The sequence below is a fragment of the Bombus bifarius genome, unplaced genomic scaffold (genome assembly GCF_011952205.1).
Source record: "Bombus bifarius isolate JDL3187 unplaced genomic scaffold, Bbif_JDL3187 scf7180000008234, whole genome shotgun sequence".
Taxonomy (NCBI): Eukaryota; Metazoa; Arthropoda; class Insecta; order Hymenoptera; family Apidae; genus Bombus; species Bombus bifarius.
Window position 1 is genome coordinate 477,371 of NW_022884529.1, and position 25,509 is coordinate 502,879.

At 36.6% G+C, this 25,509-nt stretch overlaps 2 protein-coding genes across 4 annotated transcripts; both read right to left on the reverse strand.

Annotated features, from left to right (window-relative positions):
* Nucleotides 1–792: 792 nt before the first annotated feature.
* On the reverse strand, nucleotides 793–9,609 carry LOC117211470 (vesicular glutamate transporter 1). 3 transcript variants are annotated; one of them, XM_033455394.1, is made up of 9 exons: nucleotides 9,492–9,609; nucleotides 6,277–6,409; nucleotides 5,665–5,885; nucleotides 5,007–5,326; nucleotides 4,683–4,857; nucleotides 4,141–4,439; nucleotides 3,454–3,834; nucleotides 2,986–3,192; nucleotides 2,082–2,333 (listed from the first exon to the last, which is right to left on the reverse strand). In XM_033455394.1, exons 2-9 carry the CDS (start codon nucleotides 6,348–6,350, stop codon nucleotides 2,082–2,084), a joined length of 1,929 nt encoding a protein of 642 aa, XP_033311285.1. In that variant the 5' UTR covers nucleotides 6,351–6,409; nucleotides 9,492–9,609. The 3 variants fall into 3 exon arrangements, with proteins under 3 accessions (XP_033311288.1, XP_033311285.1, XP_033311287.1); XM_033455396.1 differs by lacking the exon at nucleotides 9,492–9,609 and adding an exon at nucleotides 9,219–9,334; XM_033455397.1 differs by lacking the exon at nucleotides 9,492–9,609 and having other exon boundaries at nucleotides 793–2,333; nucleotides 6,277–6,350.
* Nucleotides 9,610–12,303: 2,694 nt separating this feature from the next.
* LOC117211480 lies at nucleotides 12,304–19,188 on the reverse strand. Its single transcript, XM_033455409.1, has 3 exons — nucleotides 18,887–19,188; nucleotides 18,132–18,571; nucleotides 12,304–16,874 (listed from the first exon to the last, which is right to left on the reverse strand). Exons 1-3 carry the CDS (start codon nucleotides 18,887–18,889, stop codon nucleotides 12,926–12,928), a joined length of 4,392 nt encoding a protein of 1,463 aa, XP_033311300.1. The 5' UTR covers nucleotides 18,890–19,188; the 3' UTR covers nucleotides 12,304–12,925.
* Between the last annotated feature and the right edge of the window lie 6,321 nt (nucleotides 19,189–25,509).

A 25,509-nucleotide genomic window follows, 5' to 3' on the forward strand; every position in this document is an offset into this window, starting at 1 on the left:
TCCTTAAGTTTTACGTAGACACATAAAAATCCGTGGCCTATTTAAAAATGTGCTGTTCTACGCTCAGAAAAATCACCGTATAAACGCTAATTACATATTTCAACTCGAACATACTACTACGTTTCATATATGACGTGTTTCACATTAATAGAGCTTGAAATAGAGTTTTTATTATTAGAGTTATAGTATCTTGTAGTATCACGATAAATTATTAATATGATTTGAATTTCAAATAAGAGGAACGGTAAAAAAAAAATGAAGGAAGATACGTGTTTGAAGAGGCTATCAATTCTATGGAAGATCCTCTTGTCGGTGCACAAGATGAGAATTCACTCGAAGAGATCAGGTCCCAACAAATAGAGCCCTACGGTACTTTAATGCCTTAACGTACTAATACTTTCATCTTATCACTTTCTTACGAATACTTTCATACGTTTCAGATACGTTTCCGTTAGGATCCGTGTTTTTGTGTATTACATTTAAACTCGAAAGGCTTAAGTAACGTAATCTCGTCTATGATACGTCTTGTACCCGAATAAACGTATTAATGCCTTTCTCGTGTTCCAACGCTTATACGAAGCAGCGTTCTCGAGTAATGCATTAATTAACAGAACCCGCCAGCCCACTGTTAAAATATTGACGTTTCGATAATTAATTCGTTCTAGTTACCGTACGTTCGCTTATCATCGAGGACCGGGTTGTACTATTTCAAAAATACGCGCCATAACTGCGACGTGCATACCATTCTTCGTTTTTCACTCTCGACAATCAGCATAATACTTTCAATATTGGTTTTTTTTTATTGCTATGTTTCTAAACTTTCTCATCGTTGAATTATCTGCTACCAGTGCCAAACTGAAGAGTAACATAGAAAATACCTAAAAGTTTCAGCGATCGTGCTGAACTGATTTTTCCACCGTCACTTCGCCAAACCTTCTTAGTATTATTGTCTTTGATTATCAAATTATTGTCTACGAAGGTTTGGCAGTTGCTTATTGTCTGCATATAGGTATGCTCGTATAAATTTTTTAGTTCCATAGTAAGAGTCTAAAGAAGTAGCAATAGTTGAAATGTTTTCTTAAAAGATTATTACGACCTTCGAGTTGCTTCTCAATTAGGCCACTCATGTCCACTTCTTCGTTTGCGATTACATTAAAGGTTACCAAATGGACGATTTACATAACCAGCAGACCAATGTCAGATTTATAAAATAGTCAGCTTGGTTTCACTTCGAAATGCGCAAGTTATACTGATAAATAATTAATGTAGAAAGTTTCTTTCTTGATTTCTTATAATTCTGTTTTCGATTGAATGTTTTCTTAAAAGATCTTACGATATTTCGATATCCACTTTCTAAGTCGTTTTCGACGCTTCTTGATACTCTTTTGTGGATATCTCAAGCCTCTTTTTACGTTCAAAGGTTTTGTTTGGTCGATTCGTGTGCATCAACTTACAGCACCATACCCTGCACTCTTAGGTATTGCAAAAAGAGAACATTTCCTTGTACTTCAATTGAGAATACAAAGCCAGCAATTCTGTATCGATTGATGTTTCAACGTCATAAGTTGTTAAGAAATTATTTTGATGCTCTTTCAGTAAACCTCTAGTACTTCAATTTCTTAATAGTTGCTTACTTTATATCTTTCCATAAGTATCTTAAAGCTCCTGCTTTTATTCGTTAAATAAAAAAAAGATAAATCACCCGTAATTGCATTTAATGTGTTTTAAAAATTCTGCTTATATACCCTTTTTACAGCAAAAGGATTAAATGTGTGTGTGCTCAATTTTTAGAAAAAAATGAGTAACCAGCTTTTGCTGAAACAATGTAAATACTTCCCATCTAATCCTAGAAGAAAGTAATTCTCTTGTTAAAAGAAGAAATCTCCGAAAAATATTCAAAGAGAAATTACTATGGAAAATGTTTTATCAAAATTCACATCGTCGCAATGATAGGCAACAGTAAGCAAATGGACTCATTGAAGTACTAGACGCAGTTATGAAACAAACATAATCGATTAAATGACCAGTCAGCTTAAACAGATATCCTTACGTCCGTCCAATTTGTTCGGGAATCGATGAATTTAATTCCACTGTTGATTCTGCTGTGTTACGTCGTATGCGTAATCGGTCGTCGCTGGTGGTTGTACCAGAGATGCGTTTACATCACTGGCGAAGGGATTTGTAGAATGGAAGGGATTGTTGCTATTGGTTTCCGTTGATCCGTAGCTTATCACCGGTGGTTTTTCTTGTTGAGCGTATATGTTATCCGCAGCTGGTGGTTGATCGTAATTATTCCAGTCGTCGGCTGCACCATCACCCATGGATGGTTGTCTCTGTGAAATGAAAAAATATTACTTCATATACATACAGAGATAGTGCTATAAAGAAAGAGGATTAGAAATTTACCCCATGGATATGAAATTATTTTATATGGAATCTATATACGAGAAAATAAAATAAAAGTGTATATATGAAATTGTAATAGAAAAATGGACAATTTTTAATATATATAACATGAAACAATTGATACATGGAGAGAAGAACAATTGACTATTTAGCTTTCAAATATATGTATATTCATATGATATTTATCTAACTCCTTGGCCTACATGCTATCTGCCGATCGCAAGAAGTTCATGAAGTGCCATTCATCTGTTCGGCCGTGTGCCCGAACTGGCGCAAAATATAATATTGATATGTATATTTAGGATGTAATTTACAAAAGGAATTGTGAAATAATAAACAACGTTTGAGGACAAATAGTACTTTTAAGACGTCTAGGGCGTAGTCATGATCAATTGATCGGTTAACAAAAACAATTTATCATTTCAAAGTAGATAATGAATCACCAGCAATTTGTAAATTACCACGAGTCAGACTCGTGGGTTCCGTTTATGGCACAAATTCTTTATCACGAGTCTGACTCGTGGTTATAGGCCAAGGGGCTAATACTAAAATGGATAAATACACTAAAATAATACGTACTATGAATTCGGATTGCATAGTCTTCGGTGGTGGAGGAAGAGGTGGTTTCGCTTGTCCAAATTCATCCATAGCGAACGTCTTTTGCTCGTCCAAATTAGGATCAGCCCAAGGTTGTAGCTCTCCGGAACAAAAAAGTCCATAAAATATTACACCGAATATGTGCACGCACGCTGCTATGATAAACACGTTTCTCCAACTTTGAGTGTCCTGTAAAGCGTACGAAAATAACGATGATATTAATTCATTTATAAATAATCATATTTATGAAATTTCTTTTATTTTAGAGAAAATAAGAAACTGGAAGAAGAAATAAGATGTTAGAAAAAGCAAGGACAATAAAGAAATAACACATAAATGATCAATAATCATTTCGTAAATATTTTTATATGCTGATATTAAAAATAAAACAATTCGTTTGATACGATACAAGGATTGATAAGAGACATTTAAAATTTGCACAATCAATACCTTCTTCTCTGTGATGTTGTCTACAAAGAAGGGTACTAACAGACCCGCTATCGTTCCAATTCCATTCGACATTCCCATCAAGATACTGGCATATCTGGGAGCGATGTCCAAATGGTTTACGTTGAAACCAGAAATGGCAAAACCACTGCACGCGACACCACACGCTAGCGCGAAGATTGCCGCTGTCCCATTTCTTTTCATGGTTGCGTGAGATACCACCAAGAAGAATAAAGCCTCCATACCAAAACCGCCACAGTTAAACAGCTTCCTGACGTTTGTTGTTGACAATATTCCACGTTTGCGAATGTAATCAGCCAACAGACCTCCGCAAGGCACGATCATCGTCATCAACAGATGTGGGAGCGAGCCAATTACACCAGTCTGTAACAAATGAAATTCATTTAGTGTAAATTCATAGCGAATATGATTTATTTATTTTCGTTCTTGATATATCTACATGTGACGAGTTTCTACGTTCTATGTAGATAACCATTCGACTCTCTTACTGTCAGTTTATTTAATAATGTAAAAATTCATTTACTATAATTTATAAGGAATAAAATTTATTTATTCTTGTTCTTGACATTCACACTTGACGGATCTCTAAATTCTATAGCAAATAAACGTGTGAGAGTCGGCTAAGCTTCGACATCTTAAAATCTAACAGTTTGAAAGAGGGAAACTCACTTCAACTAGAGGCATGTCGAAAGCCTCGTGCATAAAACGAGCTTGAAAGAGCACTAGAAGATAGAAGTTCCAGGATCTGCAGAAATTAGCTACGATAATCGCGTGAACTGGCATGGACGTCAGAAATTTTCGCCATGGTGTCGTCGCGAATGTTGGCATCGCCATAGGTAACTGCGATTGTCCTTGGCCAAGCGAATCTTCGATGTAACGCAACTCGCGTGCCGAAATACAAGGGTGTTTCGATGGCTTCTCGAATGCCAGCCACAACCAGAAACAGTACCAAATCAATCCGCAAATACCTGTATAATCAGATTATTAATTATAGGAATCACGCGTCTATTACTGTTCCTTCGTATTTCATATTTTTATTACAACTTTTTAAATACAGCTTTAAATTCAGCTTTTTTTTACACCATAAAGGATCTATTCTCGCCTAACATTCTTTGATTGATTATACACATGGAATATACTGACAGAGTTTGACTGATAAAGGCATAAATACCTCAACATCTTTCTACTCAAAAAACATAATCCTAACGCACCATAGAAATAAAAGGACGCTGCCCAGCCAAAGGTCGAAGTTAAAAGGCCCGAGAGTGGCATTCCTATTACCATAGCAGCGTAAGAACCGCAAAATGCCAATGTCGCTAAACGCGATCTTTCCAACGGTGGTGCCCAATATTTCCAGATACCGTGACACGCTGGATACGTAACACCCTGGCCAGAGAAAGGAGTATCCGTCGTGAAAATCGCTCAAAGAAATAATTCAATTATAATCTTAATACTTTCACGATCGAAAGCCACTGACAGTGTTAGACGCGATCCAATTATATCTTATTATTATTTCGATGAGAATAATATCTTACCTCCACCAATCCTTTTATGACCTGTACAATCATATCGACGATTGGATGGATGCTCAGTGCGCCAGGTACCAACAGATTTAAAAACGAAGATACGGCAATTGCAGCCCCAAATATCTTGTTCGCAGGGTACAGGGAGGCGAGGAATCCTCCTGGTACTTGAGTCACAAGGTAACCCCAGAAGAAGGACGAGTCCAGGGCGCTCTCTGTGCCAATTGTCCAGTTGAACCTGAGAGTGTGGTTGGCGTTATCTTCGGTGGCATTCTTCATGGCCATCTTCGCCATTCCCATGTTACACCTCATGCCGAATGAGATTATAAATCCTGAAGGGAATATCGATCAGTTTTATTAAGCGTATAATATCATTTTTTCGAAGACAATACAGTAAATGTTAACCCTTTAACAGTGAAAGAAAGAATTGGATAAATCATCAAATAATATATGTATTACTATAAGTTAATTGATACATATTTCCTATAAGGTATTGAAAATATATAGTTTATATTTATTATCGGAAATCTTACAAGAAACTTTGAAAATAAGAAGATAATTATTTTCTAAATCATTTATCCTATACTCTATATCACTTTAGCGCACCATTAAAGGATTAAGGGATACGATAGAATAAAATGGAGAAATACGAGCATGTTTAAAGATTCACCTATACAGGCCAAAGTGGCAATCGTGTATCTTTTCGATAGGCAGGGACATTCTGGTTTGCAATAAGTATCGATATGGCGCAATGGGGGTCGTTCAGGTTCCGGGAGTGATTCGAACGAAGCTTGTCTACTGTATCCTCTCTCATCCTCGAACCCCTTATTGTCTTTGCTACCCTCGCGGGGCATCTCGAATTCCTCGTAGCCGGCATTACTTCTTCTTAATCTAAAGTCACAAGTGACACGTTTTACGTACAGCTTTTTATCGCCTATGACAAGTATACATTTTTCATTTCGCATACTAATTAACATTTCAATTTATAAACGAGAAGAGCTAAGGTCCAGAATGTGAAAATCTATTTCCAATTCTTCGATGTGTTTTATATGCAGCTTTGGCAACCTACGTTTCTTGAGATTACTAAAACATTGAAAACTCGTTCGCAAGATTAGTCTAAAAAAAAAAAGGCAGATTACATAACAGGGAGCAATTAGAAATTCGCGTAGAACATGTGCGTTTAATTACGCGCATGGTCAGATATAGATGTACGCTGGCTAAATATAGCCTTTAAACGATTTTTCGTCTCTTACACGTCGTATACGAGCATGCGTGACATTACCCAGCAAGTTTCCGCGATGCTTTGGACTTGATGGAGTCGAAGGCCACGAGGCCCGCCGCCGCAAATCCGGACATTTTCCAATTATTGGGGTTGCTCTCAGGCTGCAAATGGTCGCGTTGGCAATTGGCAGCCCCTGAAGCACATCAACCATCATAAATCACCAACATAAATTCCATCATTATCAAAGACATCACTGAATGAACGTTCTTCTAACAAATGATTCTTTTTTGCATGTAATAAAATTGTTTAAATTATATATGTAATTAAATGCAAATGAATAATAAAAATTAATATTTTATTATCCTCCGTAGGTATATTGATAAATGATAGGACCTTTATTATATTATTCGTCAAGTTCAATAATTTTTGTGATATTTGATCGTAGGATTAGGAGGGAAAAATCTTCTCAACGTAATAAAACATTTTGAAAGAAATAATAAAATACAAATAGTTGATAAGATTCGTTAATTGTTTACTTGTTTATTTTATACGAATAGAAACGTTAAAAGAATAATAATACAATTTAGGTCGGATGTATGAAGGACAAATATGGAAGATAAGTTAAAAGTAACAATAGAAACAGATATTAAAAATATATTGTAGTATTTTTGCAACAGATATAAAAATTCCATTTAATTCCCTAATTAATGAATACTATTTCTAAACATATAACTAAACATTACCAAAGAATAATAGGATAATAATAGAATAGAATTGTCCGTAATTTTATATTTCGTCATTTGTGTAACGTTCATTCGTCAATTTCCTATTTATTGGATATATAATAAAATAAATCACAACTATTGAAGAAGAACATATTCTCTTTAATTTTATTGAGCAAATTGCACGAATGCCGCTACAATCTCCTATTTTGTACGAACAACTAATCGGTGTTCAAACAATTTCAGCAGTCGAACGCTTAAATCTTTAAAACCTTCGCATTTTCTCTTCCAAGTACGAGCTACGTCTGTGTGGAAACGTTCGTTCTCAATATCGAAACGCAAGGGGAGCTCTGTAGTAGGGGTGTTTGTTTGGAGTGGCAGTCTCTCCAACCCTAATCCCCGAACTCTCCGGGGAACATCTTCAGAGGGTAGAAAAATGCGAGTAGAAACGCGCTCTTCCTAACTCCTATTTTTCCTTATAGTTCTTCGTCCAAATATCGTGCGATATATCAAGAGTTCTGATAAAATAAAGCTACATGTACCAAAATTAAAATGTTTTTCTTGAAAATCTTACAACGATGGAAATCTCGTTAAGACATAACAACGCAATAAAATGAACAAACACAGAAAGAAACTAATACATCCAAATATCAAACAATGGAGAAAATAAGAGAATTTAGATAAAAATGATTCTGTATCTAATATAAATTTTTTTTATTTCATAATGACAGTATGGTTACAAAAAAGTGAAACAAATTGACAATCTATCAGTTATTATTATACGAACAAGTGAGGGGACATTTTACTATTTTTTAAATATCACAAATTGTACCATAAACCGAAAGTTCGATAGAAAATGAAATTAGAAGATTCGTAAAATATAAGAATTCAGAAATAGAGACCAATAATTGTCCTTAGTCAAGTTAAAAAATCTCTCATTACTATAAAATCTTTCAAAAATAAAATGAATTATTCTTAACATCTAAATGATTAACGCCAAGTTACTCGAGACATGGAAGAATATAATTAGTAACTGAAAATAGTACAAATAGATTTCGATATCCTTATATCGAGATTATCACGCAATGTTGCTTGGAAATGATTCTCCTTTGTGGAATTTTATAGAGAACGGATCGATCGAGACACGACTGCTATCAGAGAGACGACTTCCACCTTCATGGATGGGCACAGGAAAAAATTGTTGGCACACTATCGAGTCGATCACAAAGAAACGTATCGAGGGACAATGGATGTCGGATATTAAAACGGCACGTGACAGACAAAAGGCAGAAAATGGACAGCACGTGTGTTAACGAGCTGGGGTGGAACGATGAAGATGGAAACGGCCGATTTCACTTAATGGACTCGTTGCATATTCTTATGTGGTTCTTCCACGAATTCTTAACAGAAAGTGGCAAAATACTTTTTGAAAAACGTTTCTTGTTGTAGGAGCCAGTCGTACGGAACTGGTTCGAATATCGATTATTCGTTAATTAGCTATTCGTTTGTGAAAATGATCCCGATTATTCTAGATTTACGTGTCTTTAGTATTAAAGAAATTAGAATGGTTGTAACTACAGTTAGCATTTGTCTACCTGTGTTAAAGAGATGTCGTTACTAAAATAATGAAGTAAAACAAGTGGAATATACAAAACGAAAGATATAGTATTGAATATTTTAAAAGATGAAAGAAATCTCTATATAAATTTCGCCTTTTATCTATATTTTCGACAGAATTTCAGCCAATAATTAAAACCAATTTTTGATAAAGATAAAATTTGAATTCTTAATGATAGATTGTTAACTGTGCAGAACGTTTATTAGAAACTTCTGGTAAAAATAATAAAAACTTTATTACATCGAGCGTCTTTGCAAAATGAAAAAGTAGCTTCACTAGGATTTAGAAGATCCAGAGGAAAAGGAGGAAAAATGTTGAATGAAATGAAGCCAGAGCTCGATGCACATCCCCGGCAGATCAATACGAAAAAGTCAGTGATATTTTTTCGAATCCCTGACATTTCCACGATCCGTCCTTGCACAAATCTCCCGGCTGTATCCGTGCAGAGTCACGATTCATTCCGAATCGTCCCTTGTACACTTTCACTCGCACGAGCAAATTCCACCGTAGGAAATCACTTGGAAACACATGTATGAATCATAGATTTTAATCCAATGCCAATGAAATCCACCGTAAGCCAAAAAAATCAAAAACGTTGTTATCACTTTGTCGGGTGACACGGAGAAGCTTGAAAGCTCTATCAGACAGAATTCTAGTCTTACCAATTTCCTGACAGAAACACCTCACTTTTCGCACCGAGATACGTCACAACGTCGCTTTCTCGACTGAATTTCATCTTTCTCCACCATTTCACGAAACCATCGTCATGGAGAGGAGACCACCGAATCTTCGAGTCGCTCCATCGCAATGATACGAATGCGAAAACTGATCGACCATTATTCGCGTCACACGATTGTTTAGAGGAAAAGCAAGGATTACACAAAGAAAAATGTAAATTTTTCATAGAAAGAAATAACGAATAAACCACCACTCACCAATAATTAAGTCCAGATATGGTTACGAGCGGAGTGGGTAGCGGTAGCGCGCGGGGTACGCGACGGAGAACGTCGTCGACGTCGCCTGACGGCGTCCACGGCAGCGCCGGGGTACCGCAAAGTCAGCTTCTGGTCATGGCGTCCGCGCAACCCGGCGTCGCGACGCCATTGGATGACGCGCGGCAACGCATCGATATCACTGGCCAATCGAGTTCGCAAGCAAACCCCTTTAGATCGACCCCAGGCGGGGCTTTGTACCTCGACCAGCAGTTTTGCAATAACAAAACGTTACGCAGCAACAGAAATCGTAACGGTATTAACGTTAATGTGCCGCGTATCTTCGTTGACAAGCCGAGATCCCCCGGGCTTACTTATGCAACAGCTTGTAATTCGCCACCCTGACGCGTAGCTACGATAAATACGCGAGGGTGGCATTAAGGGGTGATCCGAGAATATTGCAAAAATGAATTGCTATAACTTATCGCCGTATGGTTAATATAGAAGCGTTGACATCGAAGGAAGCGATTTTGGCAAGAATTGATGCTTAATTTTGTTTATTGATGAGATTTTAAGTTTAATTCGAACTCTTCGGACTCGCAATAAATAACAGTTTCTTCGGAATAAATTCGATATTTATTGCAATGTTGATCGATTCTGGCAAAAGGTTAGCTACGATTCTTCTCGTTGCAGTTACAGAATGGACTTGGATTTGAATAATAATTATTCTATAGTCGCATGTATATAAGTTCTTATAGAAACGTGAATACCATTTACAGTAATATCATTATAATTCCATTTAGTTGTATAAATAGCGTGTAGTATGGTATAGTATATAAAGAGTACGATTTATAATAATATGATTTTTCCGAACGCTAACTTCGAAACGATGGAACTAGTCACGGCAGAAGTCTTATAAAAGAGGAAAGAACTCGGTAGAAAGATAATGGACAATTGTAGAAAATGAGAAAAAGTACATCATGAGTTAATTATCAAGAGATAGGTACTTCTTTACTTATGTTTGATTTATGCTTAAAAAGAATCTGATTATTTATAAAATGTGGCTAATTTCGTTAGAGGGTAGATTTACACGAATTACTTTTTATTCGTTCTATCATAAAAGAAGCTTACATAGGAGCAAATGCTATACGTATGAGTAGTTAAGAATGTAAAAGAAACGAGAGTAGCAGAATGACGTTTTTGGCTCCCTACGCTGGCATTTATGACAGAATTTTTGGGGTCAATATATATAGGTATTTTTCCGACACTATGATTGATGAATACCTATATTAATAATAAAGCAATTGTATGTCTGTAGCGATAACAAAGATACGATACATGTGCGAATTGTGTTATATCTGTGTCTTCTACTTGTATTCTTTACAGTGTTTTTAAATTATAATCTTAAAAGAAGTGGTGATTTATTGTTGTTTTGATATCCAATTTTCTAGTGAGCTCATTAGGTTCGTTAATTAACTTTTAATAGGTAAAAGTTAACAGAACACAAATATAATTTACAAATACAAAATTCTAATTGTAAAAATTGATGAAATGTTACATTACTCGTAAATAATTCTCTAAATAAAATCATCATTTTTATAAAACTTTAAACCTTTTTATTTTCCATATGTAAAATTTATTTATATTCACACATATATATAGATATAGAAATTTTTAAGTTCGTCCTGTTAATTTAAGTATATCATCGTAAAACATACATATGTACATTATTATAGGATAACAGTAAAGATTACTTGAGACGCAAATCCTATTAAAAGTTTTCAACGTTTCTGGACGAGTAATGTTCGAGCATTTAGATTGCTCGTAAAGTATGGGCGGCATAAAACTATCTGATTTCACTATACACTGTTTCTCGTTCTACATTTTGTCCGCCGGAGACTGTCCGTCTCTACTGCAGTACAGCGTTACTCCATTAATACTACTAGACTAACTATATCTTTAGCTTCGACCAATTTTTATTTCGACCAACAATTCGCGTGAATCGTAAATGCAATTTTGTTCATACAATCGTAATTACATATATCGTTTGTTAAAGCCGAACTTCCTTTTTGAAAACAAAATTTATCGAGTTAAAATTGTATAATTTAAAATGTTCAGCTGCACATTCAAGTGCAACGTTCGAACAAAATATCCACATTCGATTAAACGAAATAAATTTGAACCATTTAATTTTTTATTTACAAAACACAAGAATTTGAATGTAATTCTATGAATGACAATTGAATCTTGCTGAGACTGTAAACATTTTTAATAACTAACACTTGCTAAAAACATCGACAGTGAATTGCTACAAATTTGTTACGTAATAAATTATATATCAATTCGTTGTATCAGATTAGATCGTCAAGGTCCTCGACTAAAATGGATAAGAAAAAAAAAATCAATGATATCGACTGCTTAAATCTTTCACTAGCTGTTAGGAATCGACTTGCATTGTTACAAACACAGTGTAACTGGGGTGGGCACCCTCTCCGGTGGTTGCCAGGAAATATCGATCTGGCTAGAGGGATGCTGCTGCTCTCAATGGTTGGTCTACAATACTTTATCTCCTCTTCGGGGCCGGCACGCCTTAAATAACTCGGATTTCACTGTCATTTTCATCGTGGTAAGTGATAAGGTTCCAGCAACGAGTACTCTCCCTCGAACGATTCTTTGCATTTTATCGTTACCTTTCTATGGTGATTGCAATTGTTTTTTCGCCGTGAGAATCGTGTTTGTACTGAATTTTCATTTAGACGCATATTGTGCGGTGAATTTTATTTTTAAACTAATTTTGTCACGTTCTACAGATTAAATAAAACCGAATTCCTAAAGATAGATTTAGAGAGTGATATAAGAGATATTGTGTATGATGATTGTAAAACTTGCATAATGTTATTAAAAATTACTATCACAATCAGTATCGTGTAAAAATAATTGTTTGCAAGTTTTGCGACTGAGATAAGGTAAACGTTAATTGTCTTTGTGTGGCAAAAATATATTATAAGTAATATGATTCAAACAATTATTAAATATAAAGTAAGATTGTTTAAATCATTGAAATGTATTATGTCGTACTAAAATATCGTACAAATTTAAAATTCTGTAACAAAAGTGCAAAGATATACGCTACTCTTTACAATCTAAATAGAATATCTAAATATTCAATCAGACACATTTACAGCCTAACAAAAATCGAAAGAAAATTCGATACAATACCATCTGTCTTTTATATTTCCAAAAAAACAATATATTACACCAATGTATCTAAAATCCATTTTTCTCCAACTAAACACGACAAGGTATCAACGAGAAAAAAATCTAATACAGAACGCGGTATAAAGTCATCCTACCCTCGACCCGATGCTTAACACGTTATTTTATCGACCACGATCGCGTCATTAATCAATCAACTACTTTAAATCGATCCCCCTTTGCTACACGGAGCTCGAATTGACCTCGTAAACGTCATCCGGTCGTAACCTCTTCATTAACGAGTTCTTCACACTCCTGCACAACGTCACGTATTGCAGCAATTTCAGCCTGAAATCAGCATCCAGCTCATTGACGCGTTTTTCATAGTCACTGAGAAAATTGACAAAATTGTTTTCTTCGTCGCGTCTCCTTTCGAGCTTCGATAATCGTTCCTCGAAGGATCTCAATTTGTCGTAGCATGTCTTATCCTCTGCATCCATTCCTTTCCGATTTTCTTTACGCTCGTACGAGCTTCCGGAGAAACCAGGCTCATAGTAACTTCTTCTGGCATAGTTTCTCATCGATTTTATATCGGTAGACAGATTTTTGATTCTGCCTTGCTGCTTTAAGTCACGATGTTTTTGACGAACAAGCTTCTGGCTCAAAAAATGATCGCCATCGTCTTTCAAAAGAAACATTCTCGTCGAATTCAAGGACATGATACTCGAACGATTCTTCTGCTCTTTGTTATTCCAAGAAGAATTAACAAGAAATCTTTCCCCGTTTCTACCCTTCCATTTGTTTCTTCTAATTGTTTCTCCTCGTTCGCCGATGAAATCTTGCGTATCGGTTAACTTCGAATCGTATTTCTGAGACCTTGAAACGTTAGCCATCCTGATCCTCTTAAGTATGTCGTTACCTTGTATCATTCTCTGGCATCTTGCTTTAATAATGTCCCCAAAAATGTTTTTATCTTTGCCCAAGCAACTTCCTTCGGTGAACGTTTTCTCCGCTTCTCCTCTAGCTTCGTATCGATTTCTGGTAGTAAAAGGACAACGAGTCGAGGAACAAGACTCGCGAATTATTCGACCGCCGTTCAATTTTCCGCTCGAAATGCTGACAAGGTATCTATCGTTCCTCAGAAACGTTTTCGACGTGCTGGTCCCCTTGTCACGTTCTTCCAGCAGCAATTTTCGGAGTTTCTTACGAATCAGATATTTGATCCGGTCGATGGCTGGAAAAGAGCTGCACAGACTTCCAGGAGCCATCGGTCCTCGCCATAGACGATTTTTATATCGAGGGACGATCGGAACGTCTTTCTCGTTTGTTTTCTCTTTCGAACTATGTTTCGCGCAATTGACTCGAGGGACATTTCTCATGGAATAGGAAGGTTTACACGTGATGGAGTATATCGACTTCCGGTGACATTTTGTTGGAATAGCTCTTCGACATGGCGATCTGGATTTTCCAATTTCTTGGCTTCTTGCACGATGATTTTCATTCGGCGAACATTCTTCGTCCGTCGAGGAGTTCGATATGGAAGAAAACTGTTTCATGTTCGAATTACAGAATACGAACAAGGATTCAGTGATCGGCGAATCCTTAACTTTGGAATATGTCGAGAAGTTTGCAGGATTATCAATAAACGTAGCTTCTTGGTCGCAAGGACTCTCGATTGAATTTTTTTCGCAATTACCAAGACATTTTTGTGAGAAATCTGTCGAATTGTTATCGGTCACTGTGGAAGATTGATCGTGAATCGAAGTTGTATTTGATTCAATATGAACATTCGGAGCCATTTTAAATTCAAGATAGTGAAGATTAGAAGATTCTCTTACAGCTTCCGAAGTTGTTGCGTTTTCTGTTACAATGAGATTTAATGTCTCATGATCGTTTAAATTAGCAAGTGTTTTATTAGCACAAGTAGAACGTTTGTTTGCTTCAACGTTAATTTTTTCGACAGACGAAGGATTTGGAAGATCTTCGCCGCAGCAGGAACACTTCGTATCACAGCTAAGTTCCATAAAGCTGGAATTTGACGCGCAAATAGAATCGGCGCTATATTTATCTTCTACTTTCAAAATAACTTTTTCCTTTTCCTTGAAACCTAAACTGCTGATTTCTTCTTTAGATGCATTTTCCATTTGAAAAATATTTTGTTTCGATTCGAAAACACGTTCTTCCTTCCTTGCGACTTCTCTTTCTATTCCTAAACAGGAAGTATCCTTTGAAATACGATCTTCTAGCTTGGAATTATTCTTTCTCGTCTGCGAAGTAGATACTTGCAGTTTCAAAGCGTCTTCGTTTAAATGACAGAAGCCCTCTACCTCTGTGTTTTTATTATCTAAGTCTTTTGTTTCTGATGAACTATGATCGACGATTCTATCGCTCGTGCAGAACGCATCGCAGAAACATTCCTCAGGGTTGCAGCCTCTGGTCGTCGAATAACCTTTCCTAAAGACACCTTCCTCGAAGCTATCCAGAGAACAGTCACACTTAATATCGTATAATTGTATCAGATGATTCTCAGAATCTTGTATAGAATCTTCTACAAATCCATCATCGCATATTTCGATTTCTTTATTTACATCCACCACTTCTTCAGTTCTACATTGTTCCTTCCCTTCTTTTTCTCTGTTTAACGACGTCGACTGGTAAAGCTTTCTGTCAGTAATTTCATTATTATATTTTCCAGGTCGTTCGATACCAGTTTCGGCGGAAGTCACGGTATCCTTGTCTTGTGAATTTATTAAACCCGAAGAAAGCACGAACTCCATCTGCTTTTCTCCCTCTCCTGCCCACGCAAGATCAAGCTGCTTCTCTTTCTCCTCCTTTTCGATTTCATTCCCCAACGTAGAGCTTTGTTTCGCTTCCATCAGACTGTGATTCGAGCAAACAGAATAAAAAGCAACGCGTCGTTCTTCGAATTCTCCGCTACGTTTCGCCACATCTTCGCAGCAACCAGCATTAACCGGAAGTTCCATCGAACGTCGAGGCTCTCCGCGTCGATCCCTCGGATTCTCGCGGCTTTCAACGCTCCCAGTGTACGAAACGCGTTTGTGAACGTTGCTACAAGTCGGAACTCGAGCAAGGAACCATCTAATCTTCGAGCTTTCGCCATTCTTGCATGAAAGATTCAGGTCTACGCGACCAGGTCGAATCTCGCAATTCAAATGTAACTGTTTGATCGTTGAATCGTCCAACTTCTTCAGAATGTCGTTCATGCAAGAGCAAGCGTTGTTTATGTCTTTCTCGAATCGTTTCCTCATTAAAATTAGACAGGAATCTGATAACGATGGGTCAGCTTCGAACAATCGAACGATCAACTGACTCGATTTACAAGGCAACGAAAGATTGGACACGTTTAGTGGACTTCGAACCTTAGAACGGCTAGTGCTCGTTGTTCTATGAATATAAATCTTTAATTTGGGCTTTTTGGAAGATTTAGTTCGATCGCAGTCGCATTTCGCTTTTGCGTCTGAGCTTTTTAAATATTTTCTTCGTGGCGAGGGCTTAGGAAAGTTGGAAATGTCAGAAGTTCCTTTCGGAGCGTTCAATGTGCCTGGGCTTGCTTCGAAAATAAAGTTTATATTTCTTTCACTAGTTTGCGCGTGTGCGAATTTTGCATCGCTTTTTGTATCGGAAGCTTCTTTTGGATGGTTCGATGTGCTTGGATTCGCTGTGAAAATAAAGTTTATATTTTTTTGACTAGTTTGTGTCTGTGCGAATTTTCTATCACATTTTGTATCAGAAGCTTCTTTCAGAGGGTTCAGTGTGCTTGCGCTTGCTTTGAAGATAAAGTTTAAATTTTTCCCACTAGTTTCAGTCTGTACGAATTTCGTATCACAGTCAAACTTTACCTTCAGACCAAACTTTTTTAAATTCTCCCTTCTTGAACAACAGCTGGTATTATCGAACGTGTTTGAAATATTTTTGCGCGAGTTTACTATATTCCCATTTGGTTCCAAAATCACCTCGAAATTTCGACAATTGATTTTTACTTGAGATTTCGTGCTGTCGATTGTTCGATTGCAAACTGAACTGCAGATAGAGTTTGTTCTACAGCTACTGTAAACGGTTGACGATTCTTGCGAAATTGAACCGACTTCGACGTCTAAATCGCTGCCGGATCTCTGTTTTCTGCATTGGTAAATTTGTCGACTTGTTTCTGGATGTACGCAAGTGGCTGTTCTGTAAAATAGTATTTGGATAAATTAGTCTTAATAGTGACTCGCCTTAAATCATAATCATTCGATCTATCTAAATACGTACATTTTATACACATTTTTATTATATACATTTTTAAATTCATTTGAAATTTCACCAATATAATCACAGTAGTCGATAGTCTCGTTAGAATGCTAATGAGATTTTTAAATGTTTTGTATAATATACACACGAAAAGTTGCTACAAGTCCTTGCCTTAAATCATAATCATTCAATCTATCTAAATACGTACATTTTATACACATTTTTATTATATACATTTTTAAATTCATTTGAAACTTCGCCAATATAATCACAATAGTCGATAGACTCGTTACAATGTACCATACTTTATGAAGAAAACATGAATGGACAGACTGCAGACCCCAGATGGAGATACAACATGGCCCTCCCCCGGAAAGACACCAAAGACAAACACAGAAAAAACACAAAAAAATACTGGTGGATACAGAACCCATAGCAGAATAAGAGAAAACATCAAACCAACAGAACACAACTCTGACACCGCATAACACAGGTGTAAAATTGTAAATATTGTAAATATTTGTAAATATAGTAAACACTTGTAAATAAACCTGTTTGACACCTCCCCCCGCCCCATCCCTCTCATCCCCCCCCCCCAAGTCACACAGCACCCAAAAAGCAAGCTACCGAAGCGTCCTGTTTTGCAACCAAGTTTTCAGGACAGAAAAAACAAAGACAAAATCACACAGAAGCTGCGCTCCCCCAGCGGCTTAAACCTAATAATTAAACACGAAAAATGTAAAGCGCCGACACATATCACAGCATGGCTACGTCGTACCGTCGCGTATCGGTACTTTTGCCAAAAACATCACTACAAAAATTCACCGTTTATTGTGAACACCAAAAGGTATTTAAAAAACTTGTATCTTGGGCTTAATAAACATAAAAAAAAACTCGTTACAATGCTAATGAGATTTTTAAATGTTTTGTATAATATACACGCGAAAAGTTCCTACAAGTGTTCGAATACTTTCTAACACTGTATATATCTTTCACATCCGATAACAGAACGAACGCAGGAAATCTCGACGATGGTGAGATAATCATTTTCTAAATCGGTCCTTCTAAATTCCCCGTTATTTTCTTACACTTTGCAAAATGATTACATTTAAAAGAAAATAATTGCATTTGCGAGAGAAGACGATTATAATATTTCCTTCTATCGCGGTACGATATATCGTGAAAATACACACTCACGCGCAATCTTGGCACAGCCAGTAGTCCTTCTCGTTGATAAACCTCCAGACGTTCATGGTCTTCAAGGCATTCTGCTCGGCGGCCAAGGAATCGGCGTCTAATTTATTCGACCCTCTGTTGAGAATGGCCGGATCTGCGAATTGTGTCACTAGGCCATCCTTCAGCAGAAATTCGATCGTGTGCTTAATCATTTCCTGCCTGATATCCGTGTCCTTGGCAGAGACGTCCAAACGATCGGTCCATGCGGCGACCATGTTCAGGAATTTCTTCACTCGTGGAAATCGTTTTGCACAGTCCGAGTTCGACTCGCAAACAAACTCCTCGAGCATCGCGCGAATCCTGTTTTCCAAGCTGGGACCCAAAAGTGGTTTGATCCTGTCGAAGCACGGGCCGAGTTTCGCGAATCCCAGGACTCCATTGTTGCTGATGCAAGATTGATTCTAGGATATTGTTGAACGTGAATGATTAAAAAAGTAGCACGTATACATGGCGTTTAAAAATAAATATCCGCAAGCCACTTTCTTACTTTCGACAAGACGTATTTTGATTAGAAAATTAGGAATAAATTGAGTAGCAGTAATTGTATCCTTTATAATAATCGTTCATTCCGAATTTGTTATCATTTTATCGTACTGTCAGAGAGCGAGAATGCATACAATTACACAATAGTTGACTTTGATCGGAACTATCGTTCGATTATAGAGACAAAGTTTGGATTTTGAATTAGAAATGTAAGGATGAACAATGTGACATACCATTTTATTTTTGCTGTTTCTCTTTTCATTTGTATGATTAACTTGTATGGAGTGTGTTTAAACAGAATGTAATGAGGTTAGCCGATAGATCAATGGTGTTTCACGTTACTACAAACGTTTGATGAGCTTTGTATCGTGCATGCGTGATTCCTTCGTTCGTATCACAGGAACACGTGTAGTATCTAATTAGTTGCCACATGATCCAGGAGTTTCGATTTGTTTGGAACCGATATTTTCCATCTCGTACAATGCAAAAGCTTCGATTACAGCTTGAAGTTGACCAAATATAGAAACCTTTAGAATTAGTATATAATATATTAGGTTAAGTAAAAAGTTCTGAGCGTTTTTCGCTAGATGTCTTTAGTGAGCCATATCTCACGATGTGCACATCGCATCGAGTCATAGTATACACCGATTTCAAGGTGATATTACGCATCAAAAAGGTTCTTTGTCAGTTTTGTGTTCGGTGAAGCCAGTTGTGTGTTACAGCGTTCGAAAATGGAGATAAAAAAAGAGAAAATTCGATACATTCTTCAGTACCACTACGACCAAGGTGAAAAGGCGGAGCAGGCGGCCAAAAAAATTTGTGCTGTTTATGGACCCAGTACAGTATCGAATGCAACAGCAAAGCGGTGGTTCCAACGATTCCGTTCTGGTAATATGGACGTCGAAGATGAGGCACGCTCTGGTAGGCCAATCGTCGAAAATGTGGATAAAATCATGGAAATCGTCGAGTCGGACCGGCATGTGAGCACTTATTCCATTGCCCAGGAACTGAAGATTAGCCAGAAAACCGTTTGGAACCATTTGCATAAGGCTGGTCTCAAGAAGAAGCTCGACGTATGGGTGCCACATGAATTGACGCAAAAGAACCTTTTGGACCGAATTGATGCCTGCGATTCTTTGTTGAGACGTAACGAAATCGACCCATTTTTGAAGCGGATGGTGACTGGCGATGAAAAATGGGTCACATACGAGAACAACAGCCGAAAAAGATCGTGGTCCAATCGCGGTGGGCCGGCCCAAACGATCGCCAAGCGTGGATTAACGGCCAAGAAGGTTTTATTGTGTGTTTGGTGGGATTGGAAGGGAATCATCCATTATGAGCTGCTCCCATCGGGGCAAACACTTAATTCGGACCTCTATTGTCAACAACTGACCAGACTGAAGCAGGCGATCGACCAGAAGCGGCCAGAATTGGCCAATAGGAAAGGTGTTGTGTTCCATCAAGACAACGCCAGGCCGCACACATCTTTAACGACGCGTCAGAAGCTCCGAGAGCTTGGCTGGGAGGTTCTATCGCATCCGCCGTACAGTCCAGACCTGGCACCAAGCGATTATCACCTTTTTAAGTTTTTGCAAAATTTTCTTGATGGTACAAAACTGGCCTCAAGAGAGGCTTGTGAAAATGAGCTGGTCAAGTTTTTTACCAATAGGGACGAGGACTTCTTCAACCGCGGAATTATGAAATTGCCTTCAAAATGGACAAAAGTAATCGAACAAAACGGCGCATATTTAATCTAAATCGAATAATCTTGACTATGTTAATTTCATCGTCGAAATAAAGCGAAAAAGCGCTCAGAACTTTTTACTTCACCTAATAATATAATAGAAAAGCCTGTGGAAAAATCTTGTTCGGTAATTAGGATGGGAGAATATAATATTTAACAATCTTGCATAAAAAAATAAACAAATAAAAATAAAAATAAAGTATGAGATATGTCCACGGGTTTCTTAGTCGTCCCAAAAGCCCGAAAATTGATCAATTACAGATTCTTCAAAAGAAGGTTTATGGATAAACTAATTTCGGTCGTACGAGTTAACTTTGTTAATTTGAAACAGAGGGTCAGCTAGGAAAATCGAAGACCGAGCAAATATGCTAATGTGCTTTGGCTTAAGTGCAGCTCCGCGAGGGTCCTTTCAAACCAGGGACAGAGATGAAAGAAAGGAGGGATGCTGTTGCGGGAAAGGGCCGTGCGAACGAGCGAAAAAAACCCGGCAGCGTTTCTACTGACCTCGCTTCGAATGACAGATGCAATTACCGACAAACAGATATTGCGGGTGGAAATGCGGAGTACGTTAAATCGAAGAAGAAAACAAAGAAACGAGAGGGATAGCTTCTGAAGAAGCGCGAAGCTTTAAAAAACTTTAAAAATGAAAAACTCGAAGGAAGAGAAAAATAGAGTGGGGCGAATGTTTTGTTGATGAAAATAAAAATTAAGTGAGGAAAAGAACAGCAATGGAACGAAATTATTAATAGAAGGGAATATAAATTAGCTAAAATTAGTTAAAATTTAGTGTTTCGATAATTCAAGATTTATGAAAAGCTCGGACGAGTTACAGGCAATTTTTAGTTAAATGTCTCAATCGAGTTATGATAAAACAGATCGTTCGGATTGCGGAGAAGTAGGGCATCGAATTTCTACTAGAAAGGCATTAATTCATTTCTACTTGAATGTGGAATATGCAGAAGCAAAGATAGGAATTCCTCATGACTTTCCTTCCCTCCCCTCAATTCCTTCGTTTGTCATTCCCCTTCATTCGCGTACATTCCTTTCCTTTTCTCCTTTCTTTCCTTCATTCACAAAAAAATAAGATAAACGAACTGGTGATCCCAGGAAAGGTGAAATGTAGGCGAAACATGTGACTACGTCATCATCGTCAAAAATAAACCAACGTCATACGATATTAGACAGAACCCCTTAGAACTAAAGCTATCTTTAAACTCGCCACCTAAAACTAGAACTAAAAATCGAAGAAACTAAAAAACAGGTCAGGCTCGAAACAGAAAGTGAAATAGAACCTTCCCACGTTCCTTAGGAATAAGCACACGCAAGCACGTAGTCCGAAACGAAGAAACAACCCACATAAAACGGAGCCGAGTGCAAACCGAAAGGGAAGGAAGGAGCAAGAGTGTGAAGAAGAGGACAGGGATGGAGATTCGCGCTTCCAGGATTCAGGGTGAGATGGTTATAGCCCATTCACACAGTGGCTCCGTGGAGATCAATACTCGTGACGGCGAGACACAGCGTAACAACCCCACGCCGCCCACTCTTCGAGAATGCTACCCTCCACGCACCCGCTAGAAAAGGTTCTGGCCTATTACGACACGACTGATCAGCGTGAAATCTAAAACGACTAAATATACAGCGATCGTAAACACTCGATTGAAATGTTAAGCTGTAATTCGTTGAGAAGTATAGAAGATGACCTTTTACTACTGAAACGTCATTCCTGGACATACAGAGAAAGATTGATAAAGATATTGTGATAAATCCTAAAATTGTAGGTCTCTCGACTCGTTGTTACTCACTCTGCGTACTGAGACGTTAGCTTCGGTGCTAATGATTAGGAAATTAATGTAGGAAATAAATTAAAAGATGCAATGGTCGTTTTTTATAAAGAGTATTTCTTTATTTTGTCCAGATCGAAGGAAGGCACGTCTTATGTTTCAGATCGAACTGTTAAAGATTGACCGTTAGTAAGAAAACGTAAGGAAAGAATATCGGCGTTTACTCATTCTAAACAAATTGTTGTTATCTCATTCTCCTATTTATATTGCAACCTATGTTTACGGTAATTTATTTTCAATATGTTGAATACTTTTTGCTGTTGCATACTACACACCCGCACTCATATCTCGTAATAATCTAACACCGATTTATATAGTTTTATACGAAATTGATATGAAAAAATATTGTATGAAATATTCTAAGTATAATTAAGGTATAGGCTTTCTAGATTTATTAAAAATTGATTAATGATTATTATTACTATTATTAATAATTATTAATGAAATAGATTTATTAAAAAAGAATTAGATAAAATAATTTTCTATCGAGATTCTACTTTCTTAATTATATTCTCAAAAATATGACTATAAAAATTAGTAGGCTATTGATAACAAAGGTGTCTCAAAGTATCACGATCACTGTCTGAATAACGACACCTTCCTAGCAACGTTAGAGTGCTATGGGCCTCTAGCAAAAATAAGAATTATACATATGCGTTGTTCTAACAAGAACAGTGGTCGCTAATAACCTTGATAGTTGATGACTTTAAATAATAAAAGCAGAAGGAAACAACCAGAAACCACGCTCGTTTGAGAAAACTGGATTATTCACAGTGAACAAATCGTGAAACGATGTGTTAACACGTTACACTACCACGAAGACCGCCGATAACATGAAATAAGCAGCACGTACAGAGTTGATAATATTGTCTATACTAGCAAATATAGAAAATATTCATCGCGTCTACTTTTTACCGTTTCACAAATATTTGCAACATGAAGTATTCCACGTCATAAATGTCCAATATCATAACGCACACTTCCATTTTATTTATCAAATAAAATCTGTAACACATGTTCAAAAGTAACATGGATGGAAGCGCAACTTGTGCACGAAAGAAGACATAAAACTACCCTTTCGTGACGAAGAAATCTATATCATAGATATATATCGAGCATAATATTCGTGACGGGGAAATGGATGGAAATAAAAAGTCATCCCTTGAATTAACGCGCATCCCTCGTACGTTTTGGTCATTTAACTGCCGATAACATTTCTATTGACGTACGTGACGAGCCCCATGCGTTTTGACGCACCAGCAGGGAGACATTTGCAGAGTTATCGAACCATTCGATATCGAATCTCACGTTGAAAACACTTATTTGCGCTTTTTTATCGTTAATGTCATCGTAAAAATTGATTTTCATAAAATTTTACCTTCATAATTTAACGATGATTTAATCTATGAAATAATAAGCAAACTGCCATTCTAATTTTAACAATTCGTGATATAAAATTTTAACAATATACAATTTTGTGTAAAGAATAAGAAACGAATTTAAACTTATATTTCTTAATTTTTAAACGAGGTTACATTTTTTTGTATAATTAACTTGGATAATTTTGTTTTTGTTTAATATAAACAACGAGTGAAATAAATTTGTCAACTAGAAAGAACTGAGCGTAGGGATGACTAAAGATATAAGAAGTTGTATCTGATAATAAGATAATTCTTCGTTCATCTCCTTTATCTTCTTAGAGACAGGTAATCTTCTGTTCCTACACCTTTCCCTCCTCTGTGTAATATTTCCGACATTTTTTCCAGAACATATAATACAAAACATAATAAGTGGATTATAAGATTATTAGTAGATCGGATGACTATAAGATAAATAAAATAAAATTATATAAAGATCTTTCAATAGATAGTAAGAGTAAGATTTATGTTTTCGAAAATTATTAATATAAATTACTGTTAATTATTATTTAAAAAGAAATTTTCTTAGAGAAAAATATAGATAGAAATACATGATCATATAACATGGATAAAAGAAGTCGTTTATCAAAACCTACTTTCGAGGTATTAGTTTCCTAAATTATTGATCCAATTACTGGAGCGTGCCGCGTTTATTAAATCAAATAAGCATTAAAATATGTTATCAACTAGAAAATAAAATTTCCTCAACGTATAAAAACCAATTGACAAAGACACTTATCCAGTGATTAAAAATACATAAGAAATAGTTTTAAAATTTAGTTTTTAAAATGGAAAAATACATCAGATTCCAAATGTTCGTACGTGTAAACCTACACTAAATAATATAAGATAGAGAATAATTATAATTGTGTTTTTACAAATTTTTAATTATTTTATACTATTCTTAACTATAATTAAATTCTTCGTTCTTAATCAAATTCGACTACACGATAAAATTATACATATTGCGTTACAAGTACGCAACTATTCGCAAATTTCGTATGAACGCAAATAATTTGCGATTTATTCGTTCGCTATAACAGAATGATTTGTAGACAAGACGAGATGTTCCTCTTGCGCGAGAACATGATTCAATAGAGAAGGTAATTTTCGTTGGTGGACGCGGAAACACGGTCGCAATTCGATTTCAGAAATTGAATTGGAAGTATGCAAAGCGAGACAATTACTAATGGACGTTTATATACGACCATAATGAATGCTTGGGGTCTTTTGATCTCTGAGCCCTTGTTGATGTCGTCGTTTCCATTTTGCATTTTAGTCCTTCCATCAACTGTGTTCTATGAAAGCGTTAGCATCTGTGCAACATGGATTTCGTCTTCTCAACGTTTCTCAAAAAATTTTTCACAAACTTTCTTGTCACAGCAACGTTCTTTATTTATTTTTTCACTCGTTACTCTTCTTCCGAAAATCTTACAGAAACTTAACTAAAACATTCTCTTCGGAATAATTTTCAAAAAAAAGTTTAAAGACTAACCGAAAGGATAATAATAAAAATAAGAAGTTTTCTTTTTACAAGCCCTATACAAATTACAGCAATAGTAGAGAAAGAGTAAAAGTAGTAACGAGTCAATAAATAAAATGCAAATATCGAAGAGAATACGACAAGGCCACGACCTATAAAAATCTTCTGAACACCCACACCAAAAAGAAAATATCAAAACCCGGAGAAAAATTCCAAAAGGCTGCCAAAAATTTGCGCATTCCAGAGTCTGAAATTCCATGCGTAGCCACTTCATTCATCGAACGGCGAGAATACCTCGGTCTGGTCCAGGAATTAACATGGAGCCGGTGAGCCACAGACTCTCATCCTTAATAGCAGAAACCACGTCACG